This window comes from Eptesicus fuscus, chromosome 4, assembly GCF_027574615.1.
Source record: "Eptesicus fuscus isolate TK198812 chromosome 4, DD_ASM_mEF_20220401, whole genome shotgun sequence".
In the NCBI taxonomy this organism is placed as follows: Eukaryota; Metazoa; Chordata; class Mammalia; order Chiroptera; family Vespertilionidae; genus Eptesicus; species Eptesicus fuscus.
The window spans coordinates 83,830,138-83,852,083 of NC_072476.1; the positions used below are offsets into that span (position 1 = coordinate 83,830,138).

General features: G+C 47.4%; 1 protein-coding gene across 4 annotated transcripts; it reads left to right on the forward strand.

The window, feature by feature from the left end:
* The first annotated feature begins 1,702 nt into the window (after positions 1–1,702).
* On the forward strand, positions 1,703–20,723 carry EXOC3 (exocyst complex component 3). Of its 4 annotated transcripts, none has more exons than XM_008161828.3 (13): positions 1,703–1,754; positions 3,333–3,527; positions 5,532–5,751; positions 6,879–7,560; positions 9,508–9,625; positions 10,412–10,537; positions 11,611–11,711; positions 14,791–14,901; positions 14,980–15,130; positions 16,613–16,735; positions 18,696–18,857; positions 19,390–19,517; positions 20,289–20,723. In XM_008161828.3, the coding sequence occupies exons 2-13, from the start codon at positions 3,384–3,386 to the stop codon at positions 20,458–20,460; spliced, it is 2,238 nt and encodes a 745-aa protein (XP_008160050.1). In that variant the 5' UTR covers positions 1,703–1,754; positions 3,333–3,383; the 3' UTR covers positions 20,461–20,723. The 4 variants fall into 4 exon arrangements, with proteins under 4 accessions (XP_008160050.1, XP_054571212.1, XP_054571213.1 ...); XM_054715237.1 differs by lacking the exon at positions 1,703–1,754 and adding an exon at positions 1,977–2,246; XM_054715238.1 differs by lacking the exon at positions 1,703–1,754 and adding an exon at positions 1,977–2,238.
* The last annotated feature ends 1,223 nt before the right edge of the window (positions 20,724–21,946 follow it).

Genomic DNA, 21,946 nt, shown 5'->3' on the forward strand with positions numbered 1-21,946 from the left:
CTGTGCTGCCCTGGCAATGGTGGGGAGCTCACACATCTCTATCTTCCTGCCTCCCCGCCCCCCCCGCCTGCTGTGCACCTAGGTGTGTGCCTGTGTGTCTGTGCAGGCGCACATCTCCTGTGCTGCTGCCCTCACCCTTCCTCCCCTCCAGATCCAATCCCTGCCTGTTCAGGACTCTGCCCTATTTGTACCATCTCAGCTGACTTCAGAAGGTGCCCAGGGGTAGTCTAGTAGTTGGTAACAGTGAAAGGTTTCCTTTTAGGCTTGAGTTAAGGGAAATAGCGCTTCTCATCACAACAGACAAGCCCTGAAACCTTAGTACACTAGCGACCCGGTGCATGGATTCGTGCACATTGAAAGGAAATTCATTAGAAGGTGGCCAGCGGGGCAGGACTGGGCAAGATGGGCCAGACACACCCTGGAACCAACCTCCCGTGGTCCCTCCCCGGCGAGCTGGGTCCCTTCGGAAGATGGGGTCCCTCTGCCTGGCCTACGGGGATCAGGCTGAAACCGGCTCTCCGACATCCCCTGAGGGGTCCCGGAGTGCAAGAGGGCACTCTGCAAAGTTGCCATCATACAGGGTGTGGAATGCAAACGCTAGTGTGCAGTAAACCAGATTCGGGGCCGATAGTGCCCCAGCAACAACATAACCCACGGCCAAAGGTGGAATCGTGCGGCCCAGCGAGGAATTGGGCTTCTTCCGCTCCTGCGTTGAGTATCTGACCCCTGGTGATCAGTGCGCATCATAGTGACTAGTTGGATGGTCCGACACTTAGCATATTAGCCTTTTATATATATAGGTATTACTTGGGAGTAACACACGGACCATCCTCCTCCAGCTTCCTTTCCAGCTCACCTCCTGCACTACCAACCCGCCCCCCCCCCCCACCCCAGCTCAGCTGGTGACCTCGAATTGTTCCATTTTGTGACCACCAGTCCCAGGTGAGCTGCTCCCACATGGACTTCTGATCTATTTGTGCTCCCTGACGGGCTTAGTGTTACCTCGAGGAAGGAGAAACACAGGAGGCCAGAATGGTGAGGGATTGCGAATTTATTCGATCATCCCCACACCAGATGGCTGAGCCTGGGTAGCTCCAGCACCCAGTGATGGGAGGCAGCGGCTCTTAAAGGACTTTTGGCAGGCTTTTTCTGGGCGGAGAATTCTTTGTGCATACCCGGAGGGGAAATAATGGAATGTGGTCACAGCAAGTGAAATGAGGTCTCAGCAAAGGGAATGTCCATAGTGAAATGGCCTGAAAAGCCAGTTCCCAAGGGGAGGGGTATCCATTCAATTGCTCCATCAAACCTAGCACTTAGTTCACGTCAGGACCACAGCTCACGAAGAAGCTGCCGCGAGACTGTGTGGGGTATCACACGTGACGCTTATTTACTGAACCTCCGCCACCTGCCCGTGTGCCGGGCAGACAGGTGTAGCAGCTAAACAGGGAGACCCCAAGCGAGGTGGGGCGTGGCTGTCCCGCACCCGGAAGTCAGCGAGGGCTACCGAGGACGTGCGGGCGACAGCGCGGGTGAAGGGGAGCCCTGAGGACGCGGTCCGGGGGAAGGGGCGGCCGGTGCATGGACAGGGGACGGTCCAAGGGAGCATCCACGTAGGTCCCGGCTGCTACCGCGGGTGGGCGCTACCCGTAGGCAAGGACGCCACCAGTCCCGTCCTTCCGGTCAAAGGACCGGAAGCGGAAGTGGCCGCGGGTCGCTGAGTTCCGGTCGGGCGGCGGGCGGCGGCAGCACGGACGGTGAGGGGGTTGCGGGCGGGGGCGGGGCGGACTCCTGGGCGGTGGTCGCCGGTCCAGGGCGGTGGTCACCTGTCTCCGTCGTTGTCCCTCCCCGGGCTCGGGCGGGCGGGGCGCGGCCCCGGAGGCGGAGGGTGCAGCCCGAGCAGCTGCCGCCGTCGCCCCGTTGCCCCAAGTAGGTTCGGGCCGCAGTCAGTCGTCGCCTCCTCGTGTGAGGCCGCGGTGTCGCCCCTCGCCAGGGGTTTCCGCCGCAGTAGGTGACTGTCGAGTCCCGAGGGCGCCCGGCTGTCCCCAGGAACGGCGGTGGGAGCTGCGGTGGCCCACAGCCCGGAGGCGCGGACTGACGCTTTGCGCACCTGTGACCGCTGGAGGCCCCTCCTTGTCCGACCCACCGCCCCTTAGTGAAAATCGGACAGGTGTTAAGGTCGCTAGAAATGCTGCAAACATGTCAAAGCGAAACAAGAAACAAAAGCAAATGCAGGATTATGTAAGCAGGTGGATGCAACTTGGGAATGCAAAGGAAAAACGGAGAGCCCTGATAGAAGTGCCTGCCTATGGATGGCGGGTTGCCTGTTCAGATTTTCTGCATTGGTGTCCATAACTTCATAAGCAGACAAATAAAAAGGAAAGACAGGGGTTGCAGTATAGTTCCATTTTGAAAGAGAAATGAGAAAGCGTATCGTGTACAAACGGAGGAATTATTTAACACTCAGCCCTTAGGATATCCTCGTGGATTTCAGTGTTTTTGTGAAAGTATATGGGAATGGGGAAATGGAAATTTTAAGGAGAGGGTGGGACTTTCTCATATTTTTGAGAAGTTGTGGACAGAAAACATGCGTGGAAATGGAAGTTCAATGACTGAAGTTAAGGGGAATGGATTCTTTTCTTATCCTTATTTGCCGCTCTCACCAATCTCCCTTTTGGCTCCAGGACCAGGATGTCGGTAGAGCTGGGTTGAAGGCAGGTTTGCTTAGTTTCAGAGCCTTTGTTCTGTACAGTGCACCTGAGTCTTGTGCCCTCGACTGTTGTTTACTAGGCTCTGCTAAATAGTAGAAAGCAGAAATCTGGATGCTATAGACAGTAGTGATTTTTAAGGGGAATCGTAGGGTGTGTGCTGGGACTTCCGCTGGGGTGGTGAGGTGTGCTGTCCCTGTGCCTCCATGTCCTCACTAAGACATTCTGGCACAGCTGCCCCATTGGCATGACCAAGGGGTGGTGTGAACGCTCTGGAAATAAGAAATTGGTCCTGTCTGGGTAAGAGAAATGCCTTGGAGACTGACATCTAATATGCTGAGTGGCCTGGGGTCCACATAGAAATATTGTCCCTATCTCATACCTGTGAATGCCTCTGCTCCCCTTCAACGCAGAACTTTCTCCATATTTGAGTTCTGAAGGTTTGTATTTCTTATTAAGGAGTTGATAATCCTAGTTCAGTGTTCCTTCAGGCTTACTGGATTAATCAAATGCTCTTCTTACAGCTCCACTATGAACAACTGCCTATTGGGGGAGGAGGGTTGTACCTAACATTTCTACCCATCTAACACATCTTCCCCTCTTGTTCCTTCTCCCCCATGCACACAGGGTACATAACTCTAGTATGACAGGTTTGGAGATTCCACCTGCTTTTTAACCATGAAGGAGACAGACCGGGAGGCTGTTGCAACAGCGGTCCAAAGGGTTGCTGGGATGCTTCAGCGCCCGGACCAGCTGGACAAAGTGGAGCAGTATCGCAGAAGAGAGGCCCGGAAAAAGGCCTCCGTGGAGGCCAGATTGAAGGTACGAGGCCAGAGAGGCCACAGGCACCTGCTGCACCCCCGGGCAGGACAGCATTATTTAACCCGAGTTTTAGGTTCTTGCTTAGCTTCATTATTGTAATCTTCCTAAATTAGACTTAGTGATGATCTGGGAAGAGACAGAGTGGAACATCACCTTTACTTAGCACGTTCCTTCCAACAGTATATTACCAATCAGTAGATTTATAAACAGGATTGTGGGAATAGTTATGCAATCTGAAGAGAAACCAGAGCCCGGCTGGTGCGGCTCAGTGGTTGAGCATTGACCTATGAACCAAGAGGTCACGGTTCGATTCCTTTTGGGATGCATGCCCGGGTTACGGGTTCAATCCCCAGACTGGGTGGCAGTTGATCAGTGATTCTTTCTTGTCATTGATGTTTCTGTCTCTCTCTCCCTTCCGTTCTGAAATCAATAAAAATATATTTTAAAAAAGATTTTGGGAATATTGAAAACACCAGGGTAACAACCTTTAACAGTTATTCTTTTTTTCTAAATAGCTCTTGTACAGAGTGCTTCCTGAGAATATTTTATTTAGATAATTTAAGCACATGATGTATAGCAGGCTGACTGTGTGCCAGGTATCTGCTGGCCCTGGGGTAGAAGGGAGGAGGAGAGTTAGACACATTAAGAGTGTGTAGGAGTGGGGCAAGAATGAAAATCATTATTTTCAAGATATTTTATGATTTGGATTGGCTTTTACCTTAATTCATATGCACACTCAGTATAGTTATAAAAATGTTAAGATCCTGGGCTGCCATGGTTGACAGGCAGTAGAACGATCTTGAGGATTTGTCTTTGATGAAAGTTAACTCTCACACTGATATGGCAATGAGGTCAGCTCTCCACTAGAAAATACTAGCATCCAGGTAAGGTAATGGCAACATTGATGAGACAGGATGAGGCCATTCGTTTGTACCCAGAGGCATCTCAAAACCCATGGATGGATTTGAAACAGCAGCTTCATATTGATTTTAAAATGAATGTGGACCTGCTGCATTTTTAGTCAGAATTTTAATCTGTTCTGGAAACTTGTGGGATTAACTAAGAATTATCAGTAGTGACTTAGAAACCTTATCTGGTCTGTTACAATCATTGTTAATTATTTCTAAATGCAACTTAAGACTCCTGGGTTAAAGGTGTTCCTGGCCTCTTTTGTGCTGCCTGCTCTTTCCCTTCCCTTCCTGTCCACCTGCTGCTGCTCTGTCATGCCCTCTCCCTTCTGACTGTACAATTCACTAGGTGGCATTCCTTTGGGTCCGAAGAGTTAGTCCAAATCTTACGTGTACCAGTTCTGTGTAGTGGGGCTGGCTGTCCTTGAGCAGAGACTGGTTTGGGCTGAATGGCAGGAGACTGCCATTCCTAAAACTGATGAGCAAATCCTGACAGTTTTCTGTACCTAGATAAGGCCTGTTAGGAAACAGGCACCTGAGAGATCATGGAAGGGGTCCTTCTAAAGCAGGGATGGGGAACCTTTTTTCTGCTAAGGGCCATTTGGATATTTATAACATCATCTGCAGGCCATACAAAATTATCAGCTTAAAAATTAGCCTGCTATATTTGGTCAAACATTTAATAATTCACCTCTAATGCCTTGGCAGGACCAGACCAAATGATTTTTCGGGCCTCATATGGCTGGTGGATTGGATGTTCCTCACCCCTGTTCTAAAGATACCATTTAAGGGGTGGCCATAGGAGCTAAGGCGTACCCTCAGTGGTGTCCATTCTCTTCAGGCAGAGTGGCTGGATTAGGAGTGTTGTGAGGTTTTCTCAAAAAAGCTTTAAAAGGCGTTATTGTGTTCCAAGGTAGCAATAAGGAAAAAAGAAAAAAGTTCCCTTGGGAATCAATTAGGTACTCGTTGAGTTTTATTCTCTTTTCTCTGGGTGTTGACTGTTCCCTGCTATAGAGATGGCATTTCTGCACTTGAACCTCCTGGGAAGATTTGTTGTGGCTGCCCAGCACTGCTCACTGCTCACTGTCTCCCCCAGGCAGCTATCCAGTCTCAGTTAGATGGGGTGCGCACAGGCCTGAGCCAGCTCCACAATGCACTGAACGATGTGAAGGACATCCAGCGGTCCCTGGCCGATGTCAGCAAGGACTGGAGACAGGGCATCAACACCATCGAAAGCCTCAAGGACGTGAAGGATGCTGTGGTGCGGCACAGCCAGCTCGCTGCTGCTGTGGAGAACCTCAAGAACATTTTCTCAGGTAGCTAGGCTGACAGCGGGGCCAGTGGGCACCACGGGCATCACAGGGCAGAGTGCTACCAGTGCTGATGCCCGTGGCTCTTGCTTGGTTTTCCTTGCTCTGTGGGTAATGCAGAGGCAGTCCAGCCTCTGTGCAGTGTGTTTTGTAGACCTGTCTCAGAGTTGGCAGTAGGTGTGATTCCTACTTGCACAGTTAGCTTATTGTTTTGAACATGCATGGAAATGATCAACTGAGCAAGTAAGAGCTCGTAGTTCTGTGCTTGTCAGGACAGAGGCACAGAAGTGGGTAACTGAACCAGTTCTGTGTGAGCTACGTTCCTTCAAGGTGGTTAGATCAGTCGACCAGCTGGGATTTTTCTGGGTGCAGAAGAATAAAGATGAACCACACCTTGAAAGGAGCTTGTGGTCTGTGAGAGAAGCAGCCCTGTAAACAGGACTTCGGGAATAGTCCCCAGAGGGAGAGGTGATTAAGGAGAGCAGCAGTTCCCAGGAGCAGGAAGATTATATACAGGCCAGGGGCCTTGAGGGCTTGGGTAGGGCATGCTCTGGAGTCTCAGTCTTAGTTGGAACCAGACTTGGTGGAGGCTGGGGGGATGGTGGGGATGGTGTGGGGGCAGGAAGGTGCGGGAATGACCCTTTCAGAGTAATCTTCCCAACACCTCCATAGTGGTAGGAAGAGTGTTCCATGGACTATTCAGGATAGTGTTAGCTGTCACCTGGGTGGGCTCCCTTTGTGTGCAGCACAGCTTCCTCATATGGTGCTGTGATGGGGGCTCCTTGTGTGCTTTCCCCAGAGCCTGTCCCTCCACTTGTCCCTTTGCCTCTGTCAGATTCATCAGCATTCCAGCAAGAATCCTTGGGATGGTCTGACCACTTCCCTCCCTTTATCTCATGTTTGGTCTCTGGAAGTTCTTTCTGTCTTTCCCCAAACTGCTCAACCTCTGAGTGTATCCTTGAACAGTTCTTTTCACTTGCCCACTGCTGTGAATCCGAAGCACAGGAGGCCTTGTTCCTGCCACACTGTACCTCGGAGATGTGTCCTGTTCTCATGCCGGTGTCTGATGGCAGCACTGTTGAATACCTGGTCCCGTTGCTCTATGCGTAGTCATCTTGTGCCTTTTTCCCTAGTGCCAGAGATTGTGAGAGAAACCCGGGACCTCATAGAGCAAGGGGCGCTCCTGCAGGCCCACCGGAAGTTGATGGACCTGGAGTGCTCCCGAGATGGGCTGATGTACGAGCAGTACCGTATGGACAGTGGGAATACTCGTGACATGTCCCTCATCCACAGCTACTTTGGGAGCACACAGGGGCTCTCTGACGAGCTGGCGAAGCAACTGTGGATGGTGCTACAGAGGTCACTGGTCACCGTCCGCCGTGACCCCACCTTGCTGGTGTCAGTTGTCAGGATCATTGAAAGGGAAGAAAAGATTGACAGGCGCATACTTGACCGAAAAAAGCAAACTAGCTTTGTTCCTCCGGGGAGGCCCAAGAATTGGAAGGAGAATATGTTTAAAATCTTGGACAAAACTGTAATTACCAGAATCGAGGGCACACAGGCCGACACCAGGGAGTCCGACAAGATGTGGCTCGTTCGCCACCTAGAAATCATAAGGAAGTACGTCCTAGATGACCTCATCGTTGCAAAAAACCTGATGGTTCAGTGTTTTCCTCCCCATTATGAGATTTTCAGGAATCTCTTGAGCATGTACCACCAGGCCCTGACAATACGGATGCAGGAGCTTGCATCGGAAGACCTGGAAGCAAATGAGATTGTGAGCCTGTTGACTTGGGTTTTAAACACCTACACGAGGTAACACTAACTTTACATCTTGTGTTTTCTTTTACATAGAATTTTACAAAAACATACTGACTGGCTCTAAACAGCTACTGTTGTTTTGCTCCTCTCAGGTGCTTGGCACCCACAGGTATTAGTTTCTGGTTGATGAAAGTCGTCTTCCTAGTCCATCTGTGGGGCTTGTCCTTGAGGTCGGGCCCAGCCCCTGGTTGTGTGAATCTTCTTATGTTTGGGTGGTGCCTCTGCCCTTGACATCCAGTCCATATTGAGCATTTCATCTTGGACTTTCCTTGTACTAAGTGTTCACTATGTACTAACCTGCTTTCTCCATGAGGTGACACTGAGCAGGTGGTTTCACCTCAATTGACAGGTGAGAAGACACTTGGGCCCAAAAGGTCCTTCAGAGTCACGTGGTTGGTGAGGACACACCAACTCACTCTTTCCCTAGGTTTGGTTTCTTCTTCTCACCATTATGTTGGGAAAATCAGTTATCCTTTTCCATTTCAGCCTTGGGGCTTTGTCACTTCACAAAAGTGACATGAGCCATTTCATTTATGTATTAGCTTACGGTAGGGTTTGGAAAACGAGGCAATGGTGGGGTATTCTGCATTTCTTCAAGATTAGCTAGCTGAGAGGAAAAGACATTTAAATCTTGCATGGTTTTGTGAATAGAAAACGGTATTAAGTACTGTATTGGAATCGTTTTTGTAGTCTTATTGCTATTGTGTAGAAATTAATTAAATTTTTTTTTTTTTAGCAATAAGGTTTTGGGATGTTTTTTGTTTGTGTAATGGCTTACAGTAGAAAATGTGTACATTTCAACGCAGAAAAATATAAAGAGAGGAAATATCTTTTTAATGATGATTCTCGTGGCTGCAGCTTTTGTTGCCTTCTGTGTGCTGCCCTCACACAGCCCGGGAGTCCACAGCCGCCATGATTGCCCCATCTGTCAGTCATCTCCATGCAGCCTTGGCCTACACGTGTTAACCGTGAGGAAGGCACTGTGATGATTTTCTTCCTTTTGTACATGAGCACAGGAAGTAATGTGCCCAATTCATATGGCCAGCAAGTCAAGTGGGGAGCAGGATTCAAATCTGGATCTGGACCCTCGCTCCAGCCACCTGACTGTGGAGCGTGTGTTTGTGTGACATGCCCAGTTTTGTGTGTTGATTTTGTTTTTCACTCACTACATGGTAAGCACTTTTCTGTTCTTGGGAACTCTTGGGCAGCTTCCTATTGTCATCCCATTCTGTCATATTGGACTTTTCATGGGAAGAGTTGAACTGCTTTCATACTGCAAACATTTTCATGCTGAATTAAGGTTCTTGGGATGAAAGTCATGTGGGTTAAGTAGATAGTCTTTTGACATTGGCATAATCTTATAAAGATTATAAGATTGACTTGGATTTCTGATAAAGAATGGACTAGTGTCATTTAAATACACATTTAGTAAATGCAGCATAAGGCACAGGAATTTTCTGAACAATTGAACCTTGGACTTTTAAGAACCCAACCACATACACAGGTATTAACTTTTTTAGGAAAACTTTTTTCTGAAACTTAGTCCACATCCCTGCCTTCTTAAGCACGGTAGACTGGATTCGGTGACGTTGTTCTTGCTGACTTGAGTTTCACTGTGGATGTCATGTGTTCTCTGCATTAGAGATTATTCTGTTTCATAGACATGTCTTTTCGGCACCCCCTGTTAGTCCTGGTCTTCCATGGGAGGCGCCGTGGATGGAACAAACAGATCTTGCCCTCACGGGGCTTCTTCCCTAAGTTGGGCCTCCAGTACCCCGTGGCGTGGGCACAGGGGCTCCTTGGCCAGCACTCTTCCCGCCTACCCTCTTGACTGCCTTAAGGGTGGTTGGGTATTTGTGTGTGAAAAGAAATAGCAACACTTACCTGAGACTTTCTTTCTTTCTGGTTCTTAATCTTTCTCATTCCTGGGTTTTTCTGTAGCACAGAGATGATGGGAAATGTGGAGCTGGCCCCGGAAGTGGATGTCAGCACCCTGGAGCCTTTGCTTTCTCCAAATGTGGTCTCTGAGCTGCTGGACACGTACATGTCAACTCTCACTGTGAGTAGAGCACTGTGTTGTCCCAGAACGGTCTGTGCCTAGTGCCCCACACATTGCATTGGGTCTCCGAGTATCATGGAACTGATTCTAGTGAGCAAAAGCAGGGAGTGAGGCCCTGCCTTGACATTTCTTCCTAAGGATACGCAGGCTCTGTTTCTGGGAAATCGAGTCTTGAAACGTACATTTGCTTATTAGAGGAGGAGAGTGGCCCACTCTCTGGCCTGGGATCTGAAGGTTGGGGTATACATTCCACAGGTATGGAAACTGTCTCTGTTTGGGGGGCTGGGCCTGGTAGGCTCGCAAGACCCCAGGATGTCCTGTTGATGTGTGGTGGCACCTGCCAGCCTCTTACCATTGAGCCTGGGAGTGAGAAGGTGGCAGTTAGGGCACCAAATATTGCCTGGTGACCCCCAGACAGTCTCAGTAAGATGAGGTCTGGGTCTGCTTCTTGGGATGGTGCACCTGCTCACCAGACAGTATTCTGACATATGGAGGGCTCTGTGCGCAGGAGGTAACAGTGTTGGTGTCTGGTCTTCCACAGACGGGTCTGCCTCCGTCTTCCATGTATGTCTGCAAACCCAGCCTGTGCTCCAAAAGGTTACGTTGGTGGAGGTGGTGGGGGCACCACCACTGTGGAGCTACTCTTGGGATGGCTTTTCTGTCATTGCCTTGTTTGGGAACAGGAATTCCCAGGGTGCTGTGTTTGGTTTCTGCAGCTGCCCCACTTTATCCTCTGCTCAGAGGGCCTGTTCTTTTCTCCCTTCCTCTGATGCTCAACTTCCTTAGTCAAACATCATTGCTTGGTTGCGGAAAGCTCTAGAAACAGACAAGAAAGACTGGATAAAAGAGACTGAGCCTGAAGCTGACCAAGATGGGTACTACCAGACAACACTCCCGGCCATCGTCTTCCAGGTACCATCTGCAAATTCTGAGGTTCATTTCTGGTTAATGAGGTCTGCGGTTTTACAAATGAACACAAGGTGCATCATTTCATAGTGAAGATAGAAAGAACCTCTCTAGTTCCTTAGGTCCTCCTCTTTCTGGAGCTGAAGAAACGGAGGGTTGTATATGCCAAGTAGTTCTGCCCAGGGTCATTTTAGTTTTCCTGACCCTTTTTTACTTGAACTAGAAGTGACTTCTGTGTTATTTATGTGTAACGCTCAGATTTGAGTATACTTGTATGGAGTTTCCTGATTGTAAATGGCCAAGATATATCTTCATAAATGCCACAAAATTGAGTCTAACCTGATGGATTTGGGGAGGAGTCCTTTATATTTTAATGATAATCAAGCATTCTTACAGTGAATTTACTTTTTAATGCCCTGTCGCCTGCTGGTATCCCCCAGTGTCCTCTTTTTTCTTTGGCCCAAGGAATTTTTTCCCTTTGAGTGAGTTGCTGACAGTAGGAGGGCTGAGTCCTATTGGAATATTCGTTTGGCACTTTGCTGACAGAGCTGGGACTCTAGCCAGCAGAAGTGAGTGTTGGTGGTGTTTTTCTCCAGGTGATACCATTACTTAGCCACTGATTGGTCCTCAGCTTTTCTTTAATTTGGAAAGTATGACATGATAGCCCATTTACGACAAGGACCTGGGGTGAGCTCTGCCTGCTGGCCCTTCTGATTTTCAAGTCCGGTTCCCCTCAGCTCCAATATATGTCCTAATTCTTCTTAAGAAATACACATCGCTAATCACAGTGCAGCCCCTGGCACCCATATCACCGTGTCTCTGGGCTCTCCATCTCCCTGTCAGCTTCCCACCTCAAGGAGACCTGCCTGTTTGCAGGTAGTTAGGAAATGGTTCACCTTGTTTTTTTTACCTGGTGAGAAAATTGTTTGTTTAACTAACTTTATTTTTCACATGTTTTCATTTTTTTTCTCTGAATTTGGATTGTCCTAACTACCAGTTTGCAGATGGGGGTTTTATATAACAGGAAACCTGTGCTGTTGTGAGTTTATGTCAAAATTCATAAGTTCTCCAATTTTTAGATGTTCGAACAGAATCTTCAAGTTGCTGCTCAGATAAGTGAAGATTTGAAAACAAAGGTACTAGTTTTGTGTCTTCAGCAAATGAATTCTTTCTTAAGTAGGTATGTATTTTTGCCATTGTACTAATTTAGAAAGTTTATGTTTTTAAAAATTAAAAGCAAAAATGTGTCGATCTTGATATGCCTGATATTAAAAAGAACTTAACCCTGGGTTGACTAAGTCACCTTCTTTTGTTATTTAAAAAGGCAGCTTTTTCTTGCTACCTCCTATTGAAGGTATTTCACCAGTCCCCTGAGAGCCAGATCTGATCTGTGACATCCCCAGCAATGTAGTCAATATACCGCAGGGCTGGAGTTAGAGCTTTTCCTGAGACACGTATCCTTCCCCTAGTCTGACTTTCTGGGGTGAGGAGGACAGCTCCAGGTGCAGTGGTCACTGAATACCCACCACTGGGAGGCACCCCCAGTAGAGCCAGCCCTGGACAGGGGGCTCAGAGGGACTGTCTCCAGGACACCTCCCTCCCGTTGAATTGTTCACGAAGAAGGTTTTTCTAAACCTGTGCACAAGTAGAAAGAATGACATAAATAACTGTTTACCCATCCAGGTTCAAAAGCTATCCCTTTAAAGCCATGCCTTGCCTCATCTGGTCTCTCAACCTCCTCCCCTTTCCCTCTTTATCTGCTGAAATAACTTTAAAGAAAATCCCAGACATTGTATCATTTCCCATGCATTCTCTACCCTAACTACAGTGCTGTCAATCCATACAAAACTTGCACAATTATTCCATGGGATCATCTGATACCAAGTTTGTACTTGGATTTTCCCAGTGGTTGCAGACATATTATCTCTTTATAGTTATGTATTCTACATCATGTGTGGTTTTTTGGGTTCTCAGCTCTCTGGTACAGGAGAACAGTCCCTTCCCCTCTTTAAGCCATTGACTTACGGAGATGTGCATATCGTCCTGTAGAGCAGTGGTTGCCAACCGGTGGTCCGTGGACCATTGGTGGTCTGTGAGGTCCGAAAGGTTGGCGACCGCTGCTGTAGAGCATCCAGCATTCTCCAGCCTGGGTCTCAGATAGCCATCTGCCCACAAACCACAGGTTGTCTCTAAAGGCTTGTAGGATTCCCCTCTTTACTTACTGTTCTGCAAGAACCCTGCATAGGTGGTGTGTATGCTCCGCATGGCAGCACATCAGGAGATGCGTGTCCCTCCATCCTGTTCCGGTGGCTCAGAGTCCCCATCAGCCATCCATCTGGGGAACATGGCCTGAGTTAGTCATTTTGTTAGAGGAATGAGATAGGATTCTTCTGTAAAGAGGAATTTTTCTCATTTGCCCCAGCAGTTTGATTACCTGAACCATACTTGGACAGAAAGGTAGAATAAATACTGAATAATTTCCCTTTAATTGCCAATATTCAGTTTGGTCCTTTCTTAAGATCTGTTCTACTCCTGTACATGTTAGAGAATCTTCATAATAAATTAAAAAATAAAGCATGTAGTCATCTCAGTTATTTGCTTCTGTGATATCTAAAGAGTCTATATCTAACACATGACATGTTCCATTGTATAAGTTTCTAGGAAAATTATGTGAGATAAGTAAGATAATACTTTCCCAATTACCATCAGATACTAGGTGTACCGGTTAATAATGCGGATTTTTTTCAATAGATGGAGTTACACATATGTTGATATATATGCGATTTGATATGTATGCTATTTTGTTGTATTGACAACAAGCTTCAAAACTTCCTATGTCAAATTTGCTGAAGGTGTTAACATCATAGATATTTTTACGCTTAAAAATATAAAATTTTGTGCCAAAAAAAGCATCTGTGGGAAGTTTTAACGCATTACTTTATTTTGAAGAAAAGTGCTGCTGAAAGTTATCATATACTTCAGGAAGCTTATGGTGAACATGCTTCATCTCGATACTTGTGAACGCTGGTTTAAACGCTTTAAAAGTGATGATTTCAATGTGAAAGACAACGTCCAGGTCAATCAAAAAAGTTTGAAGACCAACAATTACAAATATTATTGGATGAAGATGCGTGTCAAACTCAAAAACAACTTGCAGAAAGATTAAACGTTGCTCAGGAAACAATTTCCAATCGTTTACAAGCAATGGGAAAGATTTTAAAGGAAGGAAAATGGGTGCCACATCAATTGAACTAAAGACAAATGGAAAACCAAAAAGTCATCAGTAAAATGTTGCTTCAACGGCATGAAAGAAAGTCTTTTTTTGCATCAAATTGTGACTGGCGATGAAAAATGGATTTATTTTGAGAATTCCAAATGCACAAAATCATGGGTTGATCCAGGTCAACCATCAACATCGACTGTAAGGCCTAGTCGCTTTGGAAAGAAGACAATGCTCTGCGTTTGGTGGGATCAGGAAGGTGTGGTGTATTATGAGCTTCTAAAACCAGGTGAAACCATTAATACTGATTGCTACCGACAACAAATAATCAATTTGAACCACACTTTGATCATAAAATGACCAGAATGTTCCAGAAGACACAGCAAAGTAATTTTGCTTCATGATGATGCACCATGACACACTTCAAAACCAGTTAAAGACACATTAAAAGTTATTGCCTGGAAAGTATTAATCCACCTGCCGTATTCACCAGACCTTGCTCCTTCAGATTACCACTTGTTCCGATCGATGGCACACGCACTTTCTGAGCAGCACTTCAAAATGTACGAAGAAGTGGAAAATTGGGTCTCTGAATGGTTTGCCTCAGAACAAGCAAAGTTCTATTGAGACGGTATCCACAAATTACCTGAAAGATGGGGAAATGTGTAGTTAGCGATGGACATTCCTTTGAATAAAGCACTTTTGATATTTCTTTTAAAATTATCGTGTTTTCTTTGATTACAAAATCTGCATTATTAACCGGTACACCTAGTATTTCAGAATATTTGTATAATCAGAACACTAAACCCTATTTCAAAGGGTTGATAGGAAGTTAAATTGTAATAATTTATTTTAAATGACCAACTTTTCTGTTCTTCTATTAGTATAGAGTGTCCCCCCCCAAAAAAAATTTTTTAAAGATTCATCTGGTCAAGTGTTGGTGATGTGAAACATCTGTTTAGGTATGATGTCAGCGTGGCATTTGAAATACCTGCCAATTATTCTCTGATGCTATTTGATGTGGGTTGTCTGTCCTCAGATACAAAGAGGAAGCTCAGTTGTATAAAGAGGAGCACCTGAGAAACCGGCAGCACCCGCACTGCTACGTCCAGTACATGATCGCCATCATCAACAACTGCCAGACCTTCAAGTAAGTGGCCGTTGGGGATGAGGACAGGCATGAGAGAATACTCAGCTGCCTCACTGAGCCTCAGCTGTTCCCTTGCAGAGAATCCATAGTCAGTTTAAAGAGGAAGTATTTAAAAAATGAAGTGGAAGAAGGTGTGTCTCTGGGCCAGCCAAGCATGGATGGGATTCTGGATGCCATCGCCAAGGAGGGCTGCAGCAGCCTGCTGGAGGAGGTCTTCCTGGACCTGGAGGTAGGGCACTCTGGCTGTGCATTCGAGCTGAGTGTGCACCTGCCTTCATCCTCAGTCACAGTTAAAGCGCCGTGGCTTTTCTATGTGGTGTAGGCCCGAGTTTTGGTCCTTCTACTACACAACTGAATAGACACTCCCAATAAATATCAGTGGATTACAAACTAGAATCAAGTATGTCACAGGCAGACTGTTATATTAGTTAGCAGAGTCTTAATGCCAAACCAAACTGAGAACACGTGCATGGTGCATACGCATGTTACATAGAGCAGTCTCAGTTTTGAATAAAGATACAAAAGAAAGTCATTGACAAAATGCATTTAACTTTATATCAAAGGCATAAATAACAAGTAAGGTTTATTTCAGAAATGCAAAGATGGTTCAACATTGTATAGATGTATTAGCAGAAACCAGAATATATTTAAAATACAAAATCATGATTATTTCAGGTCCCCTGGAAAGGAGCTCCTGGGATGATTGGTGGGATAATTTCATGATGTCTGTAACTTTCTCGAAAATCATTTAGAAAACAAATGAAATGTATGAATTTGAAATTATTTCAAAGTATGAAAAAAGACAATATAATCCAAAAGTAGATAAAAGACATCAGTAACCATTTCACAGTAAAAGGGACACAAATATCCTAAATATGAAACAAAACGTTCAATCTTACTGATCTTCAAAGAAATGCAAATTTAAAAAGTATTATTTGTTGCTTATCAAAATGACAAGGATTGCAAACATTGATACCACTCAGTGTTGTAGAGGGCATGAGCAAAGGGACAGTCTTTTTTTTTTTTTTTTTTTTTCAAATCCTCACCCAAAGATGTTTATTGATTTTAGAGAGCAAGGGAGGGAGGGAGGGAGGGAGGGAGGGAGAGGGAAAGAGAGAGAGAGAGAGAGAGAGAGAGAGAGAGAGAGAAAGAGAAACATTGATGTGAAAGAAACATTGATCCATTGCCTCCCGTACACACCCCAACCAGGAATTGAACCCACAACCTTTATGGTATATGGGACAACACTCCAATCAACTGAGCCACCCAGCTGGGGCCAAGGGACAGTCTTGTGTTCTGTGTAGAATATGAATTATGCAGCTTTTGGAGGACAGTTTGGAAACAGCTAATTAAGGTTTTAGTTTCTATACTTTTTGAGCAATTCCACTTTTAGGAGTTTTACCTGCAGAAGTGTGCATGGAAAATAATACAATAATTAATAAAGAATAAACTTTCATATACTCACAACTGTAAACCTACTTTTGCCAAATCCTGTATATGTAGTCATCAGTGGTGAAATGTTTACACACAGATACCTGCATATCTCACAGGTGTGTGTCATCTGAGCCCTGTGTGGTTAAAGTACATACTTGCAGGTCACCCACCAGTAGTGCTTGTGATTACCAGGTGCTGTCACATCAGCACATCAGGCAGATGTGCACGACTTGGAGACAGTGTCAAGGTGATATTTTCTCTCGGCTGTGCTTTTTAGCAACATCTCAGTGAGCTGATGACAAGAAAGTGGCTCTTGGGATCGAACGCTGTAGACATCATCTGTGTCACCGTGGAAGACTATTTCAATGATTTTGCCAAAATTAAAAAGCCGTATAAAAAGGTAAGAGTGTGGGCGCACATTCACATGGTGTGAATTAACCTGCATGCTAGAGCCCAAATGGCATTTTGTGTAGAATCTAGTGTCAAATTAGTTCTGTGAATGGAAGTTCCCAGGTGGTTTTATTAACCTAAGGCAGGTAGGAAACATCAGTGTCTAAAGATAAGGTGGAGGTAGCGATGATGGGGCCTCTGAGTGAAGGTTTAGACCATTCATCTGACTACTGTCTCCTGACACCCCACTAAACTCATACTGACACACGGCCTAAGACCTGGACCCTGAGGTGGGGGTCCTGGCTGTGGCTCTGATGAGAGGATGGGCAGAAAGGCAGTCCCCTGTCCAGATCCCCGTCACGGCACGTTGGCTGCCGCCCTTTTCCACTCCACAGAGGCCCCGTGAGGACAGGGTGCTTCTGTGTTACTCGCTGTCTGAGGTCTTAACCGTATACGCATCATGTCCTCATCCAGGGCTTGGTCATCTTTCTCATATGCACTTGGCCTTGTATGGGTTTTGCTGTTGTTGCTATTAAAAGTGTTACTTTGTAAAATCAGGCTTTCTGACTTTTGTTTCTAATTAAGTGTTTTTGATATGCTGTCCTCATATCTGGACACTTTGTAAAACTTTCTAATTGTTCCTAGGATTTGTCTCCATATCTTTTCATGTCTCTATGCAGACAGGTGTTTTATCTGTGAACAGTGACCTGGTGTGTTTTAATTTCTGACCTTACGGCTTTTGTGTCTTCTCCATGTCTTGTTGCACTGGAAACCCAGCCCAGGGGGATCCATGTTTAATTCCGAATTTTAAAGGAAATTCTTCTAACTGCTGTTAGAAGTGATATTTGCAGGAAGACCGAGGTGTTTTAAGTCCACCTGACTCATGGGTCCTTTCACAGCTGTTAGGAGCCTCTGGTGCTTAGAGGTTGGTGGGACCAGCTCTGGTCAATATTGAATTTCTTGTTGCTTGCACAGTTTTTGGTTCCACTTTTTATTTCTTTAGACATTTTTGAGTATTGACTTAACAGTTGATCTCAGCCCCATGTTTGGAGTCCTTGAGCCGGGAGCTTGTTGTCTCTGTGGACTCCCGGTCTTAGTGGCTCGTCTCCTATTGTGATTGGAGCTCATGCCTAAAGTGAGAAGGTCTGCGCTCCTGAGAGCCTGGGCTGTTGGAGTGGCACACAGTCCTTTCACCCTGGTCTCGGCAGCGGCCCCATGCGGGTGCTTGGTGCGGTCCTGCTTGTCTTATTTGGGGCCCCTGGGGGCCCCTCCCTGTGGAACAGGATGGAGAGCATCCAGCCTTCCCAAGTAGACCTAGCTTCTGTTTGGTCTGGGGCTGTGATGCTGCACATCACGTCACTGCAGTTTGATTTACGTACTTGAGGGATAACTGCCTGGTGCCTGTGGGCTCCAGTGGAGGCTGGGATCTACATTGTGTCACACATTGTGGAGAGAACCATGGTCTTCTCTGAAACTTCTTCAAATGGATGGACTCGGGTTCCTCTGTCCTCTGAAGCACTGTCACCATTTCCATAGACTGGTCATTAAACAGCTTTGTGGATGAGGACAGTGTGTGTGCTTCATGCATCTGTCCTGTGGAGCCTGTCTGCCTGTGTGGGCTGGAGTTGGGGCCTGGCCTCAGCTCCCTATTGGGTGCTCTGAGATGGGTGCAGAACAGGGCAGCTCCATGGACGCCCATCGGCACGGCTCCTGCCAATGCTGTGCCCTGCCTGCGTAATTCCCTTTCACCATTGGGCTTTAGGGGAAACAGAGTGAATACTGCTATGATTTTCTAAAGTAAAATTTGTGACTAAAAGTCACAGATGTACTTATTTACTTAATATATTTACTCTGAAGTTCTGCCATTTGTACTGGCGGGAAATGGGAAGGAATGTGTTCTGTTCACATGTCGACCTACATGTAAAACAAAGCCCACATGTTCGCGGGGCTGACACATCTCTGCTCTTCAGCGGATGACAGCGGAGGCACACCGGCGCGTGGTGGTGGAGTACCTGCGGGCTGTTATGCAGAAGCGCATCTCCTTCCGCAGCCCGGAGGAGCGCAAGGAGGGTGCCGAGAGGATGGTCCGGGAGGCCGAGCAGCTGCGCTTCCTGTTCCGCAAGCTGGCGTCTGTGAGTGCCACCGCCTGATACCCTTCACTGTCACTAATAAGTGTTGCTATGACTTCATTTCGTTTCTGCCCCTGGGACTTTAGGGGGTAGAAACTTCAGTTGATCAGGATCAGTCATGCCAGGAACCAAGTGACCATTTGATTCTTGTTTCCTTTGTAAACCGGAGGATCTGCATGCAGATCTGTCTGACCTGTGGTTGGGGCACATGCACTCAGGGCAGTAGCTTCTAGGCTCTTGGGGTGGTAGCATGTAGCCAGACTTCACCTTCGAGACACAATGCTCGCATGTCCCCTCCCTTATGAGGGGCTAAGCTGACTTCATGATCCACCCAGACCCCTAACCCCGTGTCTGTGCTGAGTGCTCCCACAGGAATGGCCCCCTGTGGGAACCAGTCTTGGTGTTTATGTGAGAGAAGGGAGTGTGCTGGTCAGGCATCCTTGGCCAGAGAGAGGGTTTGACAGACTCCAGCCTGCGTCTGGCTGGAGGCATGGTGGTGCTGCGTGCTGCTTATGGCCTCCATACTGACTTCTAGGGATTTGGCGAAGACGCAGACGGGTACTGTGATACGATCATCGCCGTTGCAGAAGTGATTAAGCTGACAGACCCATCCCTGCTCTACCTGGAAGTCTCGACTCTGGTCAGCAAATACCCAGACATCAGGTAACAGCCTCCTGTCTCAGCTAGAACTCAGGGAGCGGAGCCGCAGGATCATTCCTAGGGTCCTGGGCTTTAGGCATGGCCCCAAAGGGTGACAGTGTGACAGGTCTGGACTTCTTGGAGGATGAGCTATGCAGACAACAGTTGCAGGCAGAGTGGTATTCTGAGAACGATAACGTGCCCTCTGGCCAGCCCTGCCATGGTTCATGTAGCTCCCAATGCTCAGAATGCACGTAGGGCTGGGTGGAGGCTCAGTGTGGCTGAGCAGAGGGGTTTTAGGAAGCTTGTGTTGTGCTTGTAGTGGGTTTAGAGAAGGAAGCCAATGTGCCATGCTTGCCAGGACTCCTTCCAGCCTTCGTGTGGACAGTGCTGGCTGCAGGCTCCCACCAGCCTTTGTGAACCCGCCCAGGTCACCTCAGCCAGGTTTCTTTTCCTGCTGCTGTTCTGGTCTTGCTGTGAGCAGAAAACCCAGTGGTCCTGTGCTCTCCAGGGTCATCGTGCTTTAATTAGTTCATTAAACAAAGATTTAGAAAAGTAACCTTTAAAAATCTTTGCAATTGTAGATTGAAAAAAGACTACATTATAATATGCAAACTTGGGCTTCTCTCCCTCTGATCTGACAAGGGAGACGTGCCTTTCACCTGCGGCTATTGACCCTGTTCTGGGATCCTCAGTGCCCGCTGAGCTACAGGCAGGGATGGCGGGTGAAAGGTGGCGGGGGGGCACTCAGTGCATTCCCCTATACATCCCTGCCATTTCCCCCCACTTTCCCAGGGATGACCACATTGGCGCGCTGCTGGCCTTGCGAGGGGATGCCAGCCGGGATATGAAGCAGACCATCATTGAGACGCTGGAGCAGGGCCCCACACAGGTGAATCCAAACTATGTGCCCATCTTTAGGGAAATCATAGTTCCCAGTCTGAACGTGGCCAAGCTCCTCAAGTAGCCTTTCACTTTCTGTCTGACCTGTGGTTGGGGCACATCTTCATCCCATGATCTTCATCCCATGTCTGACATCCAGTGTGACTCACGGTGCCGAGAGCAAGGCTGTCTGACCGACAGGTGCTCTCGTTCTGACCCTCTCACCTTGTTGTGGACCAGCTTTGTGGGCAGGGTCCTGGCTGACTTCTGGTTCACCTCTCGTCTCCCTTCTGTAGTGTCAGCACTTCTGATGCTGCTGTTCAATAAAGTAAACGCTGTGGGAAATGAGTTTCCCAGCTGTTTCTTACTAACGGTGACCACAGGGCCCAGACACAGCACCTGAAGGTGCCCCCATCTGCCTGCCGCCCTCACCCGCCTGGACAGGTCCCACTGGTATCCTTGTGGCCCACTGCTCCACACCCACACAGGCAGCCCTCGGCGTTTCAGATTTATGGGCCTTCCTTATTCCTGACTCGGTCCCTGAGACTCTTTCTCTGTTATTCAGCTGTCTCTCCATGGCTGCCTTCAGTGGTAGCTTTGTTTTACACGTTAATCTTCAGACCAGGTTCATGGAAGGGTCCGTCCAGGATAAATGGTGAGTCCCTGCATGTGCCTCCCCAAACTTGCTTCACCCTCCATCCCAGTGAGCGAGATTTCTTAGGTGGGTGGTGCCTGGAGAGGCGTTTGCCCGTTCCTCTGTTGCAGGCCCCTTGCACCCTTGATTCAGGCTCCCAGAGGCTGGCCAGTTCAGGCTGGAGGGTCGTCCCTCAGGAAGGTGTCTGTGCTGCTCCCTCCCTTCAGGACTGCTTGTGTGTCCTGACAGGCTGCTTTCCTCCTAACACACATTCCGGACGGCAAAGTTTCTATTGTGCTTTCACCCTCATGAGACATGAAAAATTCACAAATAGGACTTTTTCTTGAAAGAATCAAAACCGAAGTGGAATTGACATGTTGCTGACCAGTCATGAGTTAGCTCGGGTCTTTTTCTCAACTCTAGCTCTTGTTTTAGCCCTAGTCCTCCCTCCCCCCGCTTTGTTTCAGGTGCTTCATTCTCCCACTTAGGCTGGGTGGGCGCTGCTCCCATCCTTCCTGGGCCTGCCCTCTGTGCTGTGACGAGTCTAAGGGAGTGAGGGGTGGTGTTCACCTGTCTCTCCTGGGGAGGAACCAGTTTCCAGAGCCCAGGCTGTGCCCACAGCTGTGTGTCCAATGACCTGGTACCAGCCAGAAGTGCCCTCCCTCCCTCCTTCTCTCATGTGCACACAGGTCAATGTTAACTCTAGTGCCAGAGCAATGTCTGCCTTCAGGAGACTGCTCCTTATGTTCTCTTTTATGTGATTTCTCATTGATAACGTTTGCACCAAAAAAATGCCTTGAAATCTTTTTAATAGATTTGATCAATCAGTTGTGGCAGGTTCTACGATGGGCCCCCTGCGCAGACACTGTCAACAGCACATTGGGGGCCACTTTAAGGCACATCGATTGTGATTAGGGTTACATAAAGTTTGACTAAG

Excerpts from the sequence above, each read along its gene's own strand:
- EXOC3 (XM_008161828.3), top strand. The coding sequence starts at position 3,384 with ATGAAGGAGACAGACCGGGAGGCTGTTGCAACAGCGGTCCAAAGGGTT. Across the intron at positions 7,561-9,507 it reads GTTTTAAACACCTACACGAG|CACAGAGATGATGGGAAATG; the intron begins GTAACACTAACT and ends GTTTTTCTGTAG. Across the intron at positions 15,131-16,612 it reads AGGTCTTCCTGGACCTGGAG|CAACATCTCAGTGAGCTGAT; the intron begins GTAGGGCACTCT and ends TGTGCTTTTTAG.